A 17,677-nucleotide genomic window follows, 5' to 3' on the forward strand; every position below is an offset into this window, starting at 1 on the left:
GGCCCCCCAAAGTGCTAGGATTATAGGCTTGAGCTACCCTGATCTATTTTCCATCATTAGTTTTACCCTTTGTAGAATCATTCTAGTAAAACATTATACATGAGACATTAACTAGTTTATTGTATCTGATTTTTTTCACTTAACATAATGCTTTTGTGACATGTACAGGCATAGAAACTGTTCATCCCTCTTTATTGCTAAGTAGCCCATTGTAAATACTACATTTTGTGTCCATTAGCCAATCCATTGACGTGTGTTGTTTCCACATTTTGTCTATTATAAATAAAGCTGCTATGAACATTTGTGTACAGGTCTTTGTGGGAACCTTGGATCTCACTTACCTTAGATAAATAATTAGAAATTATATGCCATGGCTCAGCACCTGTAGCTCAGAGGCTAGGGCACCAGCCACATACACCAGAGCTGGCGGGTTCAAATCCAGCACAGGCCTGCTAAACAACGACAACTACAACCAAAAAATGGCTAGGCATTGTGGCGGGCACCTATAGTTCCAGCTACTCCGGAGGCTGAAACAAGAGAATCACTTAAGCCCAAGAGTTTGAGGTTACTGTGAGCTGTGACACCACGACACTCAACCCAGGGCGACAGCTTGAGACTCTGTCTCAAAAAATAAAATAAAATAAAAAAGAAAGAAATTATATGCCAGGTTGTATAGTAAGTACATGTTTAGTGTTATAAAAAAAAAGGCAAGCTGTTTTCCACAGGACCTATTTTCCACATACCATTTTGCCTTCCCACTGGCGTCGTATGTGTATGAGGATTCCAGTTGTTCCACATGTTTATCAACAGTTGGTATTATCATTCTTTTTGATTTTAGCCATTCTACTGGGCATGTAATTTTATCCCATTATGATTTTAATTTGCATTTCCCTAATGACAAATGATGTTGAGGAACTTCTGGTGTATTTATTTCCCATTTCCATTTTTTTGTTTTTGTTTTCATTTTTTGGTGAAGTGTCCAGATTTCTGCCCACTTTTTGTTGGCCATTCATCTTATTATGGATTTATAAAAGTTGCTTATATAAAGATTTATTTTAAAATGTCTTGACCAAAACAGAATGTATTTTAGCATTTATCCTCAGTGTATAAATGAATGTAATTTTGAAAGGTTCTTAAGTACTAGCTGAGTACTTCACTGGAATATGTGTTGTTTTGCATGTGTAAGTAACTAAAGAATAGAACTAGTAGAAATATAAAGTATATTTTGTGTGCCACTCCTTTGTCTCAGATACATGAACCCATTTCTTCAAACCTGTTCTAGTGAATGCTGAGTTTTCTTTTTTTTTTTTTTTTAAAGTTTGATAATAATAGTTGTTGTTTAGGGTCCAGCTGCTGTGAGAACCCATCTCTGGCAATGTTTCAGGTGTTTATTTTAATCTTGTCTGTCTGTTCTACACAGTGTATCTCATCTTCCTCATACATTCTGTGGGAACTGACCGCTTGCCAAATAAACTTTTAGCGACATTGAAGACCCATTAAAAAAAACAAATATTGGCTCATAGACACATGAGATTCAAATATCACTTTATTTGTAAAAGGAGTAAGTGTGGCTTAGTTTACATTATGATTGGTTAAAACTCAGTGACATTTTTGTGTACATGTGTATGTTCCTCTGGCCAAATAAAACACGAGTAAAATTAGAAACGGTGCCATTGTTGGATTACTGCAATGTATTTTCTGCCATCTCTCTTGACAGACTATAGCAGATCACATTTCAGTTATAACTCCTTTCTTTAACAAAAATATTAGTATTTTTATATGGCCATTTCCTTTAAGAAATCTATATACCCCAGCAGCTGTGGATTATGTTCTATTCCATTCTTTTTTTTTTTTTTTTAAGAGATGGAGTCTCACTTTATTGCCCTTGGTAGAGTGCTGTAGCATCACAGCTCACAGCAACCTCCGGCTCCTGGGCTTAGGCTATTCTCCTACCTTCAGCCTCCCGAGTAGCTGGGACTATAGGGGCCTGCCACAATACCTGGCTATTTTTTTGTTGCAGTTTGACCAGGTCTGGATTCAAACCCGCCACCCTTGGTATATGGGGCCGGCGCCCTACTCATTGAGCCATGGGCACTGTCTATTGATTTCCATTCTTAAGTGGATGGAGCAACCTGCTCCAAGCTTAACTATTTTAAAAAGAAAAATGAGTTCTGGGGTGGTGCCTATGGCTCAGTGAGTAGGGCGCTGGCCCCATAGACAGGGTGGCGGGTTCAAACCTAGCCCCAGCCAAACTGCAACAACAACAAAAAAAATAGCTGGGCATTGTGGCGGTTGCCTATAGTTCCAGCTACTCAGGAGGCTGAGACAAGAGAATCACCTAAGCCCAAGAGCTGGAGGTGCTGTGAGCTGTGACTCCACAGCACCCTACCGAGGGTGACAAAACGAGACTCTGTCTCAAAAAAAAAAAAAAAAAAAGAAGAATGAGTTCGGAAAAGGAATGAAATTCAAAACCATTTTGTTAGGAGGTTGTGATAGTCTCATTGAGTTGTAATCTATAACATTTGGGTCATTTCGGTGTCAACAAAGATAGCCTACATTTTGTGAGGGAAGCAATTTTGTCCTTTATTTGAACCGTTTTTTTTATTCTGGAGCAGGATTATTATTAAGCTTATTCATGGCAAAAATTGTATGTGCAACCATGTAATGTTATGTGTGAGTGTTGAGTATATTATTAAATATATAATTTTCTCATTCAAAAGGAGTGCTTTTGATCCCATCCCATATAGAAGGGAGAAGTATGCAGTTCTCTAAGAAACATAAGTAGTTAATACAGAGTAAAAGCATCATCCTGTAGATTTTATTTAATTTTTACATTTATCTAGTATTCTCTCTAGAAATTGGTTTACAAATTTGAACCAAAGAGCATCACTAATTTGGTAATTGTGAGAATATATTTGTGCACATGACTAGGCAGATAAAACTTAATAAAATAAAGGCTTCTTTCCAAATGAGCCCTGACTTACATGCAAAAACAGTGGTAGCAGAGACTTTGAAGTTTTCCTGGTTCTGGGGTAGAGTCCTACTGAGGGTAGCAGGGTCTAAATCTGCTGTGCTGACTTAATAAAACCACTGTTTATTCTCTTTTGAAAAGCTACACACTTGTTTTGCCTTTGTTTCTTGCCGTTTGTCTGAAGAAGAGACTCATCTTAAAACCCAACACTTGCATTCTATGAGGTGGGTAACAGTGTATATAATACTACTACTTTGGCCAGCATGGTAGTTCATGTTTGTAATCCTAGCACTTGGGGAGGCCAAGACAGGTGGATGGCCTGAGCTCAGGAGTTCGAGGCCAGCCTGAGCTAGAGTGAGACCCCATCTCTACTTAAAATAGAAAAACTATCCAGGCAGCTATCTGTAGTCCCAGCTACCTGGAAGACTGAGGTGAGAGGATCTCTTGAGTCCAAGAGTTGGAGGTTGGTGTGAGATATGATGATGCTACTGCATTCTACCCAGGGTGACAGAGTGAGACCCTGTCTCAAAAAGCCAAAAAAACCCAACAAACAAAATACTACTTTAAAAGTTTGAACCTTAATTCAAATACCAAAAGGGCAAAAAAGATTTGTGGCGACATCTATTTCCATTTTGTCTTGCTGCTGTCTTAGAGATGAAATTATGCTATTGTTGCTATTGTCATAAAATACTTTTATTGCTAGGTATATAGTAGGCAATTTGGGAGGTGTGGTTTTATAATGTGGTTAAGTCTTTCCATGAAGCTCTTACTTTTGGATATGAACTTGGTTCTTACTGACCTTTCTCTTACTCAAAGTATTGAGTAGGTGTCCATATTTCCAAGTAATTCAAGTTCTTAATATCTATATAAGAACTTCTTGAGTGCTAAATTTAAAATGAGATACCACAGAGAACAGAGGCTAAAGTTTGTTTTTTTTAAATTTTATTTATTTTTATTAATTTTTTTTTTGAGAGAGAGTCTCACTATGTTGCCGTGGGTAGAGTGCCATGGCATCACAGCTCACAGCAACCTCAAACTCTTGGACTTAAACAATTCTCTTGCCTCAGCCTCCCAAGTAGCTGGGACTATAGGCACCTGCCATAACACTTGGCTATTTTTTGGTAGTAGTTGTCATTGTTTGGCAGGCCCGGGCTGGATTCGAACCCGCCAGCTCTGGTGTATGTGGCTGGCACCCTAGCCACTGAGCTATAGGCACAGAACCTAATTTTATTTTTTAAAGATGGGGTTTTGCTCTGTCACCCAGGCTGGAGTGTGGTAGCACAATCATAGCTTACTGCAGCCTCCAACTCCTGGGCTCAAGTGATCCTCCACCTCAGCCTCCCAAATAGCTGGGGCTACAGATGCCCACCATCACACCTGGCTGATTTAGCTTTTTGAGAATTGGACTAGAAATTGTTGGTGTGAAATCTTGTTTTAATTGAAACTTTTTATTGAACTCATGCATTTGGGTTCTTTAAATTTATGGGTTTTTTTTTTAACCTTTTCTTTTTTTATTATTTATTTATTTATTTATTTATTTTTATTGGGGATTCATTGAGGGTACAAGAAACCAGGTTATACTGATTGCATTTGTTAAAGACCCTCTTAGAATCGTGTCTTGTCCCCAAAAGATGTGGCACACACCAAGACCCCACCCCCTCCTTCCCTCTCTCTGCTCTTCCTTTTCCCACCCCTCCCTCCTTCTTTCTTGTTTTATGAGTAAATTTCATGGAAATGAAAGCTTACTTGACTATATTTTTGTGGGATTTGAGGATTGCTTCATTTCCAGGGAATAAAATTTTTCATCTTTTTCTCTCTTAGATTACAACAAGATGGATATACCAAATCCCCCAACTTCCAAATGTATCACTTACTGGAAAAGAAAAGTGAAATCTGAATATATGAGACTTCGACAACTTAAACGGCTTCAGGCAAATATGGGTGCAAAGGTAAAAAATAATTTCCCAAGTAAATGGTTATGTATTTCAATATATTGATCCAGTGTGGAGGGGTTGGAATTTTTTAACTCTTATTTTGAAATCTTGACCATTTTTCCCCATGGCTTGGATAGGCTCTGTATGTGGCAAATTTTGCAAAGGTTCAAGAAAAAACCCAGATCCTCAATGAAGAATGGAAGAAGCTTCGTGTCCAACCTGTACAATCGATGAAGCCTGTGAATGGGCATCCTTTTCACAAAAAGGTACTTCTGGATGTCTAAACTTAGCCTCCCTCTTTTTCTTGGGCTTTTTTTTCCCCTGTATTTTTGACTTGCTAGGAAATAAGTAAGATAATGGATATGGCTATTATAGTCAACTTCAAATAATTAAGACAGTAAATCTGTAGCTTTAAAGAACAACCTTTTCACCTACTCGCCTCAGTTAATGAGTACAATGTTAAGTTTTTCGTAGAAAAGCAAGACATAAACTTTTTACTTCTCTAGGCTCTGTGTTTAAGCTTTAAAGCAGCCTTTTTTGTGTGCCTTGTTTAGTTCCTCATGTACTTTTTGTTTTGTTTGAGATAAGGTCTTGCTGTGTTACCCAGGCTAGAGTGCAGTGGCCCAATCATAGCTCACTGCAGCCTCCAACTCCTGGGCTCAAGTGATTCTCCTGCCTTAGCCTCCCAAGTGGCTAGGACTATAGGCACACACTATCATGCCTGACTAGTTTCCTCAAGTACTTTGATATTGGGAAAGGAGTACCTTTTCCCAGTGGACAGGAGTATATATATATATATATTTCTTCCTTTTTGAGACAGAGCCTCAAGCTGTCCCCCTGGGCAGAGTGCCGTGGCATTACAGCTCACAGCAACCCTCCTGGGCTCAAGTGAGTCTCCTGCCTCCGCCTCCCAAGTAGCTGGGACCACAGGCGCCCGCCACAATGCCCGGCTATCTTTTGGTTGCAGCCGTCATTGTTGTTTGGCGGGTCCGGGCTGGGGATTCGAACCCACCACCTTAGGTGTACGTGGCTGGCACCTTAGCAGGTTGAGCTATAGGCGCCGAGCCGACAGGAGTATATTGATCAAAGGGACATCCCTTATTGTAAATTTTTTTTTTTCTGAGACAGACTCTATCTCCCTGGGTAGAGTGCTGTGGCCTCAGAACTCACAGAAACCTCAAACTCTTGAGCTCAAGCAATCGTCTTATCTCAACCGCCCAAGTAGCTGGGACTACAGATGTCTGTCACAATGCCTGGCTAGTTATTCTGTTTTTAATAAAGACAGGATCTTGCTCTTGCTTAGTCTGGTCTTGAACCCCTGAGTTTGAGCAATCTACCTGCCTTCGCCTGCCATAGTGCTAGGATTACAGGCATGAGCCACTGTGCCTGGCCCCTTATTATTGGAAATTTTAAACACACTTTCTAGGCTGATTCAAAGGTATTCACTTATCTTAGTTGAGTATTCACAGTCAGTTATAGATTGAACTTGTCATTCTACTCTTTCCCCACTCTCATTATTGCACTTGACTACTCTTAAAAGAATAAAATTAAAATAAGTAAGAGCATTCTAGTTTATTAAAGAGATGACATTTTTAGGGGCTGGGTGTGGTGGCTCACACTCTGGGAGGCCGAGGTATATGGATTGCATGAGCTCATGGGTTTGAGACCAACCTGAGCAAGAGTAAGACTCTGTCTCTTACTCTTAGCTGGGCATTGTGGCAGGTGCCTATAGTCCCAGCTATTTGGAGGTTGAGCTCAAGAGTTTGAGGTTGCTGTGAGCTATGAGGCCACAGCACTCTACCAAGGGCAACAAAGTGAAACTCTGTCTCAAAAAAAAGAAAAAAGAGAGATAACATTTTTAAAACATAAAAAGCATGTAGTATATTGAGAGCAATTGTCTTTCCCAAAGCAGGTTATAACTTCTATACCACTTTGCTTCCCATCCCCACTGTTTCCATTACCTAGACAGCTAAATTGATGTCCCTGTCTTAAAGTTTAGGTCTTTAGGAAAACTTCCTCATCTTCATCCTCATCTCTTAGGACTTTCAGAGGCCCTTTACTGCATGTATACACTTCCAAGAGAACCAGTAGTTTTAATTGAAATAAAAATCAGTTGAGTATGGGAAGCACTGTATTAGACCCTGTAGAGGACACAAAAGTGAATAAGAAACAGTTCCTTCCAGGCATGGTGGCTTATACCTGTAGTCCCAGCTACATAGGAGGCCAAGGTAGGAGGATCACTAGAGGCCAGAAGTTCGAGCCTAGGCTGGCTAACATAGCAAGATCTCATGTCTTAAGGAAAAAAAATGTCTTGATGATAGATCAAGTCAGTATTTTTTAGACTTTTACTTTTAAAAATATGGCTGGGTGTAGTGGCTTACACCTGTAATCTCAGCACTTTAGAAGGCTGAAGTGGGAGAACTGCTTGAGGCCAGGAGTTCAAGACCATGCTGGGCAACATAGCAAGACACCATCTTAAAAAACAAAGAGATAGATAATTCCTGCTTTCTACATGTTACAGTCCAGGGGTTCTTTTCTCGGAGCTGATGTAAAAGAAAAAAAACCTCAACTATTAGTTGGTAAGAATCAGAAGCCTACTGGGATCATTTTGGAAGGAAACTGCAACTCTCTCTTGGGTGTGTACCTTCCTTTCCCTCTCCATGTCATCATTTATATTTCAGTGTACGATAGAGAGCATTTTTCCGGGATTTGCAAGCCAACATATGTTAATGAGGTCTCTGAACACAGTTGCATTGGTTCCTATCATGTATTCCTGGTCCCCTCTCCAACAGAACTTCATGGTACGTATTGAAAACACCATAGTAGTATGATTATCTTATATTGATATGCCAGAGCTCCTTTCAGGGTAAAGATTGGCAGAGTATATAACAAAGATTCGCCATACAGGGCAGAATGGCATTGTAATTTACTTACTCTAATATATATATATATATAATACACATATGATACATATAGTAAGTTCAAACTTGTTTGATTTTGTGTTCTCTGAAGTATACTTTTGAATTGAGGCTGGTTCTGCTTTGGTTTTTTTTTTTTTTTTTGAGACAGAGTCTCATTATGTTACCTTCAGTAGGGTGCTGTGGCACCACAGCCCAGCAACCTCAAAATCTTGGGGTTAAGCAATTCTATTGCCTCAGCCTCCCAAGTAGCTGGGACTACAGGCACCCACCACAATACCCAGCTGTTTTTTTGTTCTTGTTGCAGTTGTTTAGCTGGCCTAGGCTAGGTTCGAACCTGCCACCCTTGGTGTATGTGGCTGGTGCTGTAACCACTGTGATACAGGCACCAAGCCAATTGGTTCTTCTTTGAATGAATGAGATGGGACAAAACTCTAGTTTTCTCTTACCATGACCCAATTCAGTAACATTATATGCAGTTAAATGCAGTCTAACTCTGACACTTGAGGCCTAAGCAGGTTCTTAGCTCCCTGTGGATGGAGCAACCTTTTCTGAATCGTCTATAAAGGCAAGATTCTATGAAAACAACTGTAATAACAGATGTGTACATGGATACAGATCCTTTTGTCTAGGCCTTTGTGCTGACTCCTACTAGAATCATTGGTGGTTCTGATAATCATACTCTCTGAACACTGGCATTGCTTCTCATCTGCCTGGTGACATATAGCAAAACTGGTGATTGGAATAGGGTGTAAGTTTACAAAAGGAAATTGTCTCTTAGAATAAAGCTTCAGAGTAATTTTACTTGATACCTGGGGAATTTTAGGAAGACTATATTTTCTGATGAGCACTCCCCACCACCAAAAAAATAATCTTTTAGTATTATTTACTGCCATAAAATATCCATAGCCTGTACTGTGAGTGACTTTAGGTAGCCACTAAGTGTGATTGGCATGAGTTACAGTCATAATTTTTTTATTAATTCGAGTCTTAGTCCATTTTATAGACAACCTATGGTTGGCCAGTTTATTTTCTAGTTATACTGCAGATCATAATCTTGGAGGCCTTCGTTTTCATTGATCTGTCTCTCCACTTACAAAGACAATTAGAATTGAAAATTTTTTATGCTGTTGTTTGGGTGATGCTTGTACCTATTTCACAAAGATGGTTAGTGGATAAAATGAGATAATAGATGCATTGTGAAAAATAAATGTACCGTCAAATTCTAGGTGTTGGTAGAAATATCATTGTTAGTATCAAGCTAAAATTTAGGAGGTAATATCATCAAATATAATTTCTTTTTCTCTAGAGTAGTATTGTGCCTTTCCGTTTGAGATTTTCTTGACAAAACAAAATGACCAATTTTTTAAATACTGGAAAGCCACGCTTACTTCGGGAGCTCATATGCTAAAAATAGAACAGTACAGAGAAGATGAGCATGGCCCTCATGTAAGGATGTCATGCAAATTCATTAAGCATTTCATATTTTGGGGGTTTGGTGAGATCCCACTCAACAGCTACACTGCACAAGTATATGATACACTTCCTGGGTGAAGGATATAGCTACAATTGGGACTTTAACCTTACAAATACAAACTATGTAACCTAATTTATGTATCCTCATATTAATCTGAAATTGAAAAAAAAAGCTGGAAACTCTGTGACTAAAAGTACTTTCAGGAGATTCAAGAAGCAAAAATTGTTAGCAAAGTTTCCATTAAATAGGAAAGAGGAGATACATAGTGGCTTCATGGAATGAATCCTATCTGGTTTGATTTCAGGTAGAAGATGAGACAGTTTTGTGCAATATTCCCTACATGGGAGATGAGGTGAAGGAAGAAGATGAGACTTTTATTGAAGAGCTGATCAATAATTACGATGGGAAAGTCCACGGTGAAGAAGGTGGTAGTGCTGAGTTCTTTGGGAGAAAACTTTGTTAGCATAGTGCCTCTTCTTTAATACCTAATCTTCTGCCCCTTGGATTACTCACTGAAAACTATTTTAATGTCTTCACATGGCTGGGAGTCAAAATTTTATATTAAAAATACCCCAGTTAAAATTTAAAAGTAGTTGGATCATAAAAGGATTATATGGTAATCGGTGGCTAAAGAGAAAGTTCATTGTACAAATAAGTTTAATCTTAGGAGTTTTCCATAAGTCTATCCAAAGTCATTTTGTTTGTTCTTCATTTGCCTTTCTCTAAGAATGGCAAAGAGCTAACATCTCTGTCATACTACTTTTATCCAAGTACTATCCCCTGGATCTCACAGGGGTTGGTTTTAATATCCTGAAGTTTCTAAAAGCAAGTCATTTGGATTTATTTGTAATTCTAGAAAAGACTGTCTGTATGTGAGGAGTGGGAAGAGGAGGAGAGCCTCCCCTTGGATTTGCAAACCAATAGCCATGCCTGCTGTCTCGCTCTCATTTTTTTTTTTTGCAGTTTTTGGCCTAGGCTGGGTTTGAACCGACCACCTCCAGCATATGGGACCGGTGCCCTACTCCTTTGAGCCACAGGTGCCACCCGCATGCCTGCTCTTTGAACAATTGCAGGCACTGTTGTAACGCTGTTGAAATTCATTTTTCATCCACAGCACCCTCTAGTGTTCAAAGACTTCTAAATTATAATAGAGCCCCATAAAGTATTATGAGAAAAAAATGCTCTTTTTTTAAAAAATTTATTTTTATTTATCTATTTTTTTGGAGACAGAGTCTCACTTTGTCACCCTTGGTAGAGTGCTGTGATGTCACAGCTCACAGCAACCACAAACTCTTGGGTTCAAGTGATTCTCATGCCTCAGCCTCCCAAGTAACTGGGACTACAGGTGCCTGCCACAACACCTGACTTTTTTTAGAGACGGGGTCCTCACTCTGGTTCAGGCTGGTCTTGAACTTGTGAGCTCAGGCGATCCACCTGCCTCAGCCTCCCAAGTGCTGGGATTACAGGTGTGAGCCACCTCACCTGTCAAAAAATGCTCTTTTTTTTTTTTTTTGAGACAGGAGCCTCAAGCTGTCCCCCTGGGTAGAGTGCCATGACATCTCAGCTCACAGCAACCTCCAACTCCTGGGCTCAAGCGAGTCTCCTGCCTCCGCCTCCCAAGTAGCTGGGACCACAGGCGCCCACCACAACGCCCGGCTATTTTTTGGTTGCAGCCGTCATTGTTGTTTGGCGGGCCCAGGCTGGATTCGAACCCGCCACCTTGGGTGTATGTGGCTGGCGCCTTAGCCACTTGAGCCACAGGCGCCGAGCCAAAAAATGCTCTTTTGATTTAGAGAAGTCACTACTGATCCATCAGCAGCAAAACTCAATGAGTTTCTATTTCATTATTCTTTCTCCTGCTTGTGATTGTATTCTTTTGCGATATTTTGGACCATAAATATAAGACTATACATTTTTTTGAGATTTTGAACCATAAATAAACAGTTGTCCTGTGACTGTGGATGTGAAGTACCCAGTAAGAATAAAGTCTATAACTGGCTTCCTTACTCTAGCCAGCTGACCTGTTAAAAGTGTCAGAGTCAACCAAATGATTTTAATTCCCCGATTGTCCATATAAAAATGTACATTTGTTATCACATAGGCCTCAGAGGTGAATATAAGAAAGTCTTACCAGGAAAACTTACGGAATATGAAGCAATCTCAGCTCATCCTTCTAATATTCATGTTTCAGAGATGATCCCTGGATCTGTCCTGATTAGTGATGCTGTTTTCCTGGAGTTGGTAGATGCCCTGAATCAGTACTCAGATGAGGAGGAGGAAGGGCACAATGATAGCACAGATGGAAAGCAGGATGACAGCAAAGAAGATCTGCCAGTAACAAGGAAGAGAAAACGACATGCTATTGAAGGTACGCAGCATTGCTTCCTTATTCCATTTTGAAAGTGACAGGGATAGGGGAGATGGAAAAACAGGAAAGGTTTAGTGCCTTATTAAAGGCTGTTATGGCTTGGCGCCTGTAGCTCAGTGGCTAGGGTGCCAGACACATACACTGGAGCTGGCGGGTTCAAATTCAGCCTGGAGCTGCCAAACAACAATGACAGCTACATACAAAAAATAACCGGGTGTTGTGGTGAGCGCCTGTAGTCTCAGCTAACTAGCCAGACAGCATGGTGGATGCCTATAATCTCAGCAACTCAGGAGGCTGAGGCAAGAGAATTGCTTAAGCCCAAGAGTTTGAGGTTGCTGTGAGGTGTGACGCCACGGCACTCTACCCAGGGTGACAGCTTGAGACTTTGTCTCAAAAAAAAAAAAGGCTGTTGTTAGTTTTCATTGGTCTGCTTGAAATAAGAAAACATTGTTACTGACTGACTGATAGCTTAAGATAGCTGTTACTTAGTTGAATTGAAAAGTAAAGAGCATATAGAATAATCATTGTGACTTCTTTCTTTTTTTTTTTTTTTTTTTGAGACAGAGTCTCACTCTCTCCCTTAGTAGAGTGCCATGGTGTCACAGCTCACAAGAACCTCAAAATCTAGGGCTCAGGCAATCCTCTTGCCTCAGCCTCCTGAGTAGCTGAGATTATAGGCATCCACCATGCTGTCTGGCTAGTTTTTTTTGTTGTTGTTGTTTGTTTGTTTTGGTTTTTTTTGAGAAGAATCTTAAGCTGTCACCATTGGTAATATACTGTGGCGTCATTGTAGCTCACAGCAACCTCCAACTCTTGGGCTCAAGCAACCCTCTTCCTTCAGTTTTTTCTATTTTTAGTAGAGACAAGGTCAGGCTGGTCTGGAACTCATGAGCTTAAGCAATTCACTCACTTTAGCCTCCCAGAGTGCTAGGATTACAGGCCTAGTTTTTCTGTTTTAATAGAGATGGGGTCTCACTCTTTCTTAGGCTGGTCTCAAACTCCTGAGCTCAAGCAATCCACCTTCCTCAGCCTCCCAGAGTGCTGGGATGACTGGTGTGAGGCACCAAGCCTATTACATTTCTAATTATAAAAGTAATATGTTTGGAAAACATGGAAAATTATAAAAGAAATTACTCTGTAATCCTACTAGGAATAACCTGAATTAATATCTCTTTCTTAAAATATGTACATATATAAATCAACATGTTTGTATATTATTATATAAAATTAGGATCATACCAATTTATATATGCATATATAATTTTATGTCCTTTTTATTTAATCTTATATCATGAACATTTTCTATGTCATTAATATTTATTTAAGAGTTAATTGTTTACCAAAATGTGGAAACAGCCTAAATGCCCACGAACCCAGGAATGGATTAACAAGCTGTGGTATATGTACACTATGGAATGCTATTCAGCCATTAAACAAATGGAGACTTTGTAGACTTTGTATTAACCTGGATGGAAATAAGAATAATGTGAAACACATTATTTTTAGCAAAGAATCACAAGAATGGAGAACCATGAATCCTATGTACTCAATTTTGATATGAGGACAATTAATGACAATTAATGACATGGTGGGGGTGGGGGAAGGAGAGAGCAGAGAGAGAAAGAAGGAGGGAGGGGTGGGAGAAAGGAAGAGCAGAGACAGGGAAGGAGGGAGGGGAGGGGAAGGTCTTGGTGTGTGCCACACTTTTGGGGGGCAAGATATAATTGTAAGAGGGACTTTACCTAACAAATGCAATCAGTGTAACCTGGTTTCTTGTACCCTCAATGAATCCCCAACAATAAAAAAAAAAGTGAAATAAAAAGAGTTAATTGTTTAATTATACTATATATTATTTAATTATACCATTTTTCCAGGGACATAGTTTCTCTCTTAATGTAACATAGTAATAATATTATAATGTAGTTTCAGTATTAGTCTTGTTCTTCTGCATCTGCAGTGTGATAGGATTCTTCTGTGTTTAGGTCTCTCCATGAAAGCTCTTTTCACCTCCAGATTCTAATTGGGACTATGGATTTTGTTGTTAACATGTCCACAACTCTGACTTCTTTATCTACTGGTAGCCTATATGAGATATATCCAGGTAGCACTTGTGCATCTCTAAACAGTCAGTGGTTAGATTAACAAAGCAGCTCTAATTCAAAATGCTGTCATAGGGTGGCACCAGTGGCTCAGTGAGTAGTGCTCCAGCCCCATATACCAAGGATGGCGGGTTTGAACCTGACCCGGGCCAAACTGCAACAAAAAAATAGCTGGGCGTTGTGGTAGGCACCTGTAGTCCCAGCTACTTGGGAGGCTGACGCAAGAGAATCACCGAAGCCCAAGAGTTGGAGGTTGCTGTGAGCTGTGACGCCATGGCACTCTACCAAGGGCAACAAAGTATGACTCTGTCTTAAAAAAAACAAAACAAAATAAAATGCTGTGACTGATGAGGAGGAAGGTCATACAGTTTTGTTTGCATGTTCTGATAACTACACTCAGAAGTTTTTCTTTGTTTTTTCTTTTTAATGTGTGTGTGTTTGATTTCCAATTCAGGCAACAAAAAGAGTTCCAAGAAACAATTCCCAAATGACATGATCTTCAGTGCAATTGCCTCTATGTTCCCTGAGAATGGTGTCCCGGATGACATGAAGGAGAGGTAGGGAAAGTTGTCCCCATATACAGAGTGCTTGAACAAAACTTTTATTCAAACCTATTTTTTTCACTAGTAAAAAACCTTGTTTATGGTAAGTGGATTATGATTTGACTGCAGTTTGATTATTTCTTGCTTATTAGTCTAGTCTAAATGCCCCTTGCTATATTTAAAGGGTCATGCTATGCTGGCTTTTGAGTAATTCTGGGCAGAGAACTTTTATTCTGCCATTTTGTGGGGAAGTTATTCTAGCACCATGCTTATCAAATCTTTCCCTCCTCTATGCCTAGCCCAGTATAATCACAGTGGTGTACCCATTTAGTTATACACTATTCCTTCATCAACCAGGGCCATTTGGCTTGGTGCCTGTAGCTCAGGCGGCTAAGGCACCAGCCACATACACTGGTAGGTTTGAATCCAGCCCAGGCCTGCCAAACAATGACAACTGCAACCAAAAAATAGCCAGGCATTGTGGTGGGTGCCTGTAGTCCCAGCTACTTGGGAGGCTGAGGCAAGAGCATTGCTTAAGCCCAGGAGTTGGAGGTTGCTGTGAGCTGTGATGCCACAGCACTCTACCCAGCTTAAGGCTCTGTCTCAAAGAAAAAAAAAGGGCCAATTAAAAACTCATCCTTCCTTGGCCAGCTGTATCTGGATGACTGTCAATATCCAAACTGCATTCCCTCAGTGGAGGCATTCCCTTAGAAAAACTTTGTCTCTCTTTTCTTAAATAGGTATCGAGAACTAACAGAGATGTCAGACCCCAATGCACTTCCACCTCAGTGCACACCCAACATCGATGGTCCCAATGCCAAGTCTGTGCAGCGGGAACAATCTCTCCACTCCTTCCACACACTTTTTTGCCGGCGCTGCTTTAAATATGACTGCTTCCTTCACCGTGAGTGGGACTACTATGTTTGAAATGCTCTCTTCTGTTTCGTCCCCAACCACCATTTCCTTCTCTTTGTTCTAATTAAGCATGTAGAGTTCCTGGCTTCTGATCTGATGATGGCTTTACAAAGGGCTTGTTCTATTTTCACTTATCAATTATAGTACAACATGCTTTGCATGATAGAGACAAACTAACCAGCAACATAACTGTCCCTCAGTACCTCCTAGCTTTGAAAGGTTTGTATTGATATTAGAAATGACTACATTTTGTGTACCTTGATGGTAGCTGTTTGTGTCAAATTCTGTCTCCTGTAGTAGCTCCCTAGTTTGATTTTGTTCCTCCCTATCCTGTCACGTGAATAAGACCATTAGAAACAGGACAGTTTTTGTTTTGCAGCTTTTCATGCCACCCCTAATGTATATAAACGTAAGAACAAAGAAATCAAGATTGAACCAGAACCATGTGGCACAGACTGCTTCCTTTTGCTGGTATGTTTTTAAGCTGTTCTTGCATTGTTAACTTTGTTGAAAATATTGAGCAGGAAATGGTCTTGGGCTTTCTGCCCCTGGGAACACAAACCAAGTAAACCAGTACATAGTACTGCAGAGGTCATAAAGCACAAATAAAACATGTGTTCTGCTTGTAAGGAGCTCCCCAGACTTATTAGGACTATGAAGTTAATATGACAGAGTATAATTTGAAGAGCTTTAAAGGCTTTCCTGCTCTAAATATCACCTTAGATTTCAAGCTGAAACTGTACTGTTAGAATTGGAACAGAGTGAGTGTGTGTGTGTGTGTGTGTGTAGGGGGGATGAGGTGCACACTCCATTTTCTTTGCTGTCTTCCATTAAATGCATGTAATCAAGCGGCCCCCGTGGATCAGTGAGTAGGGTGCCAGCCCTATATACCGAGGGTGGCGGGTTCAAACCCGGCCCTGGCCAAACTGCAACAGAAAAATAGCCGGGCATTGTGGCAGGTGCCTGTAGTCCCACCTACTTGGGAGGCTGAGGCAAGAGAATCACCTAAGCCCAGGAGTTGGAGGTTGCTGTGAGCTGTGTGATGCCACGGTACTCTACTGAGGGTGATAAAATGAGACTCTGTCTCTACAAAAAAAATAAAATAATTGCATGTAATCATGAAAACAATAGCACATGAAGATGATGATATCTTATGGTGATCAACCATATGGACCCTTCCCTGATGGACATACCTTATGTGGCAGCATAAACATGCCTTATGTGTCCTGCATATCTTTGAGGAGGCAGTATACTGAGAGCTAGAAGGGAATAGGTCAGTTGGATCTGCCAAAGACATGATGGGGTTTTCTACACAAAAGGACAACAGAATGAGCTTAGGGTAAGAATAAAATGCCTTGATAAAATTTCTGCCGCTGATTAAAATTATATTATATAGCCAATTGCTTTTGGAACCATTTTTAGTGGGATAATAGAAGGAAAGATGGTAGAGTGCAGTTGGGCATATGTCTGTAAAATTGGCCAAATGGTAAGAGACAAAGAATAAATAAACTTTATCCAATTAATTTTTTCCCGAACATGTATTGACTCCTTCCTATATGCCAAATACCATGCTAGACCCTTAACATAACTTGTCTTACTCAAAGTTTGTTCATAAGTCAGTGGTGTGGTAACAATGAAATTCAATCCCTGAACTAACTCTGTTGTCTATGCTTTTTTTGATGATACCTTATTACTTCAACATAACAGCGTTTATATAAGTCAGAAGGGCATTCTCACAGTAGTCACACTGGGATGCAGTACATGTACTATCAAAACGCTGCCAGTGTTCAAAATGTGTATGTGTAGGGTGGTGCCTGTGGCTCAAAGGAGTAGGGCACCAGCCCCATATGCTGGAGGTGGTGGGTTCAAACCCAGACCTGGCCAAAAACTGCACCAAAAAAAAAAAGTATATGTGTATAACTAACAGAAACATATATGTGCAGTTTTTCTTTTACTGCTTGTCAAGTATGATTACATATTTAAATGTAATGCTGGACTATTTTTCCCAACTGTTTATTAAGAACATTTTCAAACAAGCAGAGGAAGTTGAAAGATAACTTTTTCCTGGCTTTGATACTATGGCTTTGATGACTTTTTTCCCATATTTGCTTTGTCTGTGTATTTATCTATGTGTATCTTTTGCTAAGCCACTAGAAAATAAGTTGAAGACACTGTGATGCTTATTTGCTAAATATTTTAGCATGTATCTTCTAAAAGTGAAGATGTTCTCTTACATAAGCACGTTATTACACCAAAGAAAATGCCCCAGAATTTTATAATATCCTCTATTATTCATTCTATATTTAATTTTTTCCAGCTTTACCAAGAATAGATGTTTTAATGGTTTTTTGTTGTTGTTTTTTGTTTTTTGAAACAAGGTCTCTCTCTATTGCCCTGGCCAGAGTGCAGTAGCATCAACATAGCTCACTGCAACCTCAGATTTCTGGGCCCAA

At 39.9% G+C, this 17,677-nt stretch overlaps 1 protein-coding gene and 1 non-coding gene across 2 annotated transcripts in view; both read left to right on the forward strand.

Annotated features, from left to right (window-relative positions):
* The first annotated feature begins 2,879 nt into the window (after positions 1–2,879).
* EZH1 (enhancer of zeste 1 polycomb repressive complex 2 subunit) overlaps positions 2,880–17,677 on the forward strand; it is a 28,192-nt gene continuing 13,394 nt past the window's right edge. The window contains exons 1-9 of the mRNA XM_023510980.1: positions 2,880–3,195; positions 4,793–4,920; positions 5,043–5,171; positions 7,587–7,706; positions 9,605–9,725; positions 11,492–11,668; positions 14,222–14,324; positions 15,050–15,213; positions 15,604–15,695. Of these exons, the coding sequence (XP_023366748.1) occupies positions 4,804–4,920; positions 5,043–5,171; positions 7,587–7,706; positions 9,605–9,725; positions 11,492–11,668; positions 14,222–14,324; positions 15,050–15,213; positions 15,604–15,695 (1,023 nt within the window). The 5' untranslated portion in view covers positions 2,880–3,195; positions 4,793–4,803. The remainder of the gene's footprint in view (positions 3,196–4,792; positions 4,921–5,042; positions 5,172–7,586; positions 7,707–9,604; positions 9,726–11,491; positions 11,669–14,221; positions 14,325–15,049; positions 15,214–15,603; positions 15,696–17,677) is intronic.
* LOC111724093 lies at positions 9,209–9,313 on the forward strand. Its single transcript, XR_002772460.1, has one exon. It is a non-coding gene; the product is annotated as a U6 spliceosomal RNA (small nuclear RNA).

Source organism: Otolemur garnettii, unplaced genomic scaffold (genome assembly GCF_000181295.1).
Source record: "Otolemur garnettii isolate 467f Iridium unplaced genomic scaffold, OtoGar3 scaffold00018, whole genome shotgun sequence".
NCBI lineage: Eukaryota > Metazoa > Chordata > Mammalia > Primates > Galagidae > Otolemur > Otolemur garnettii.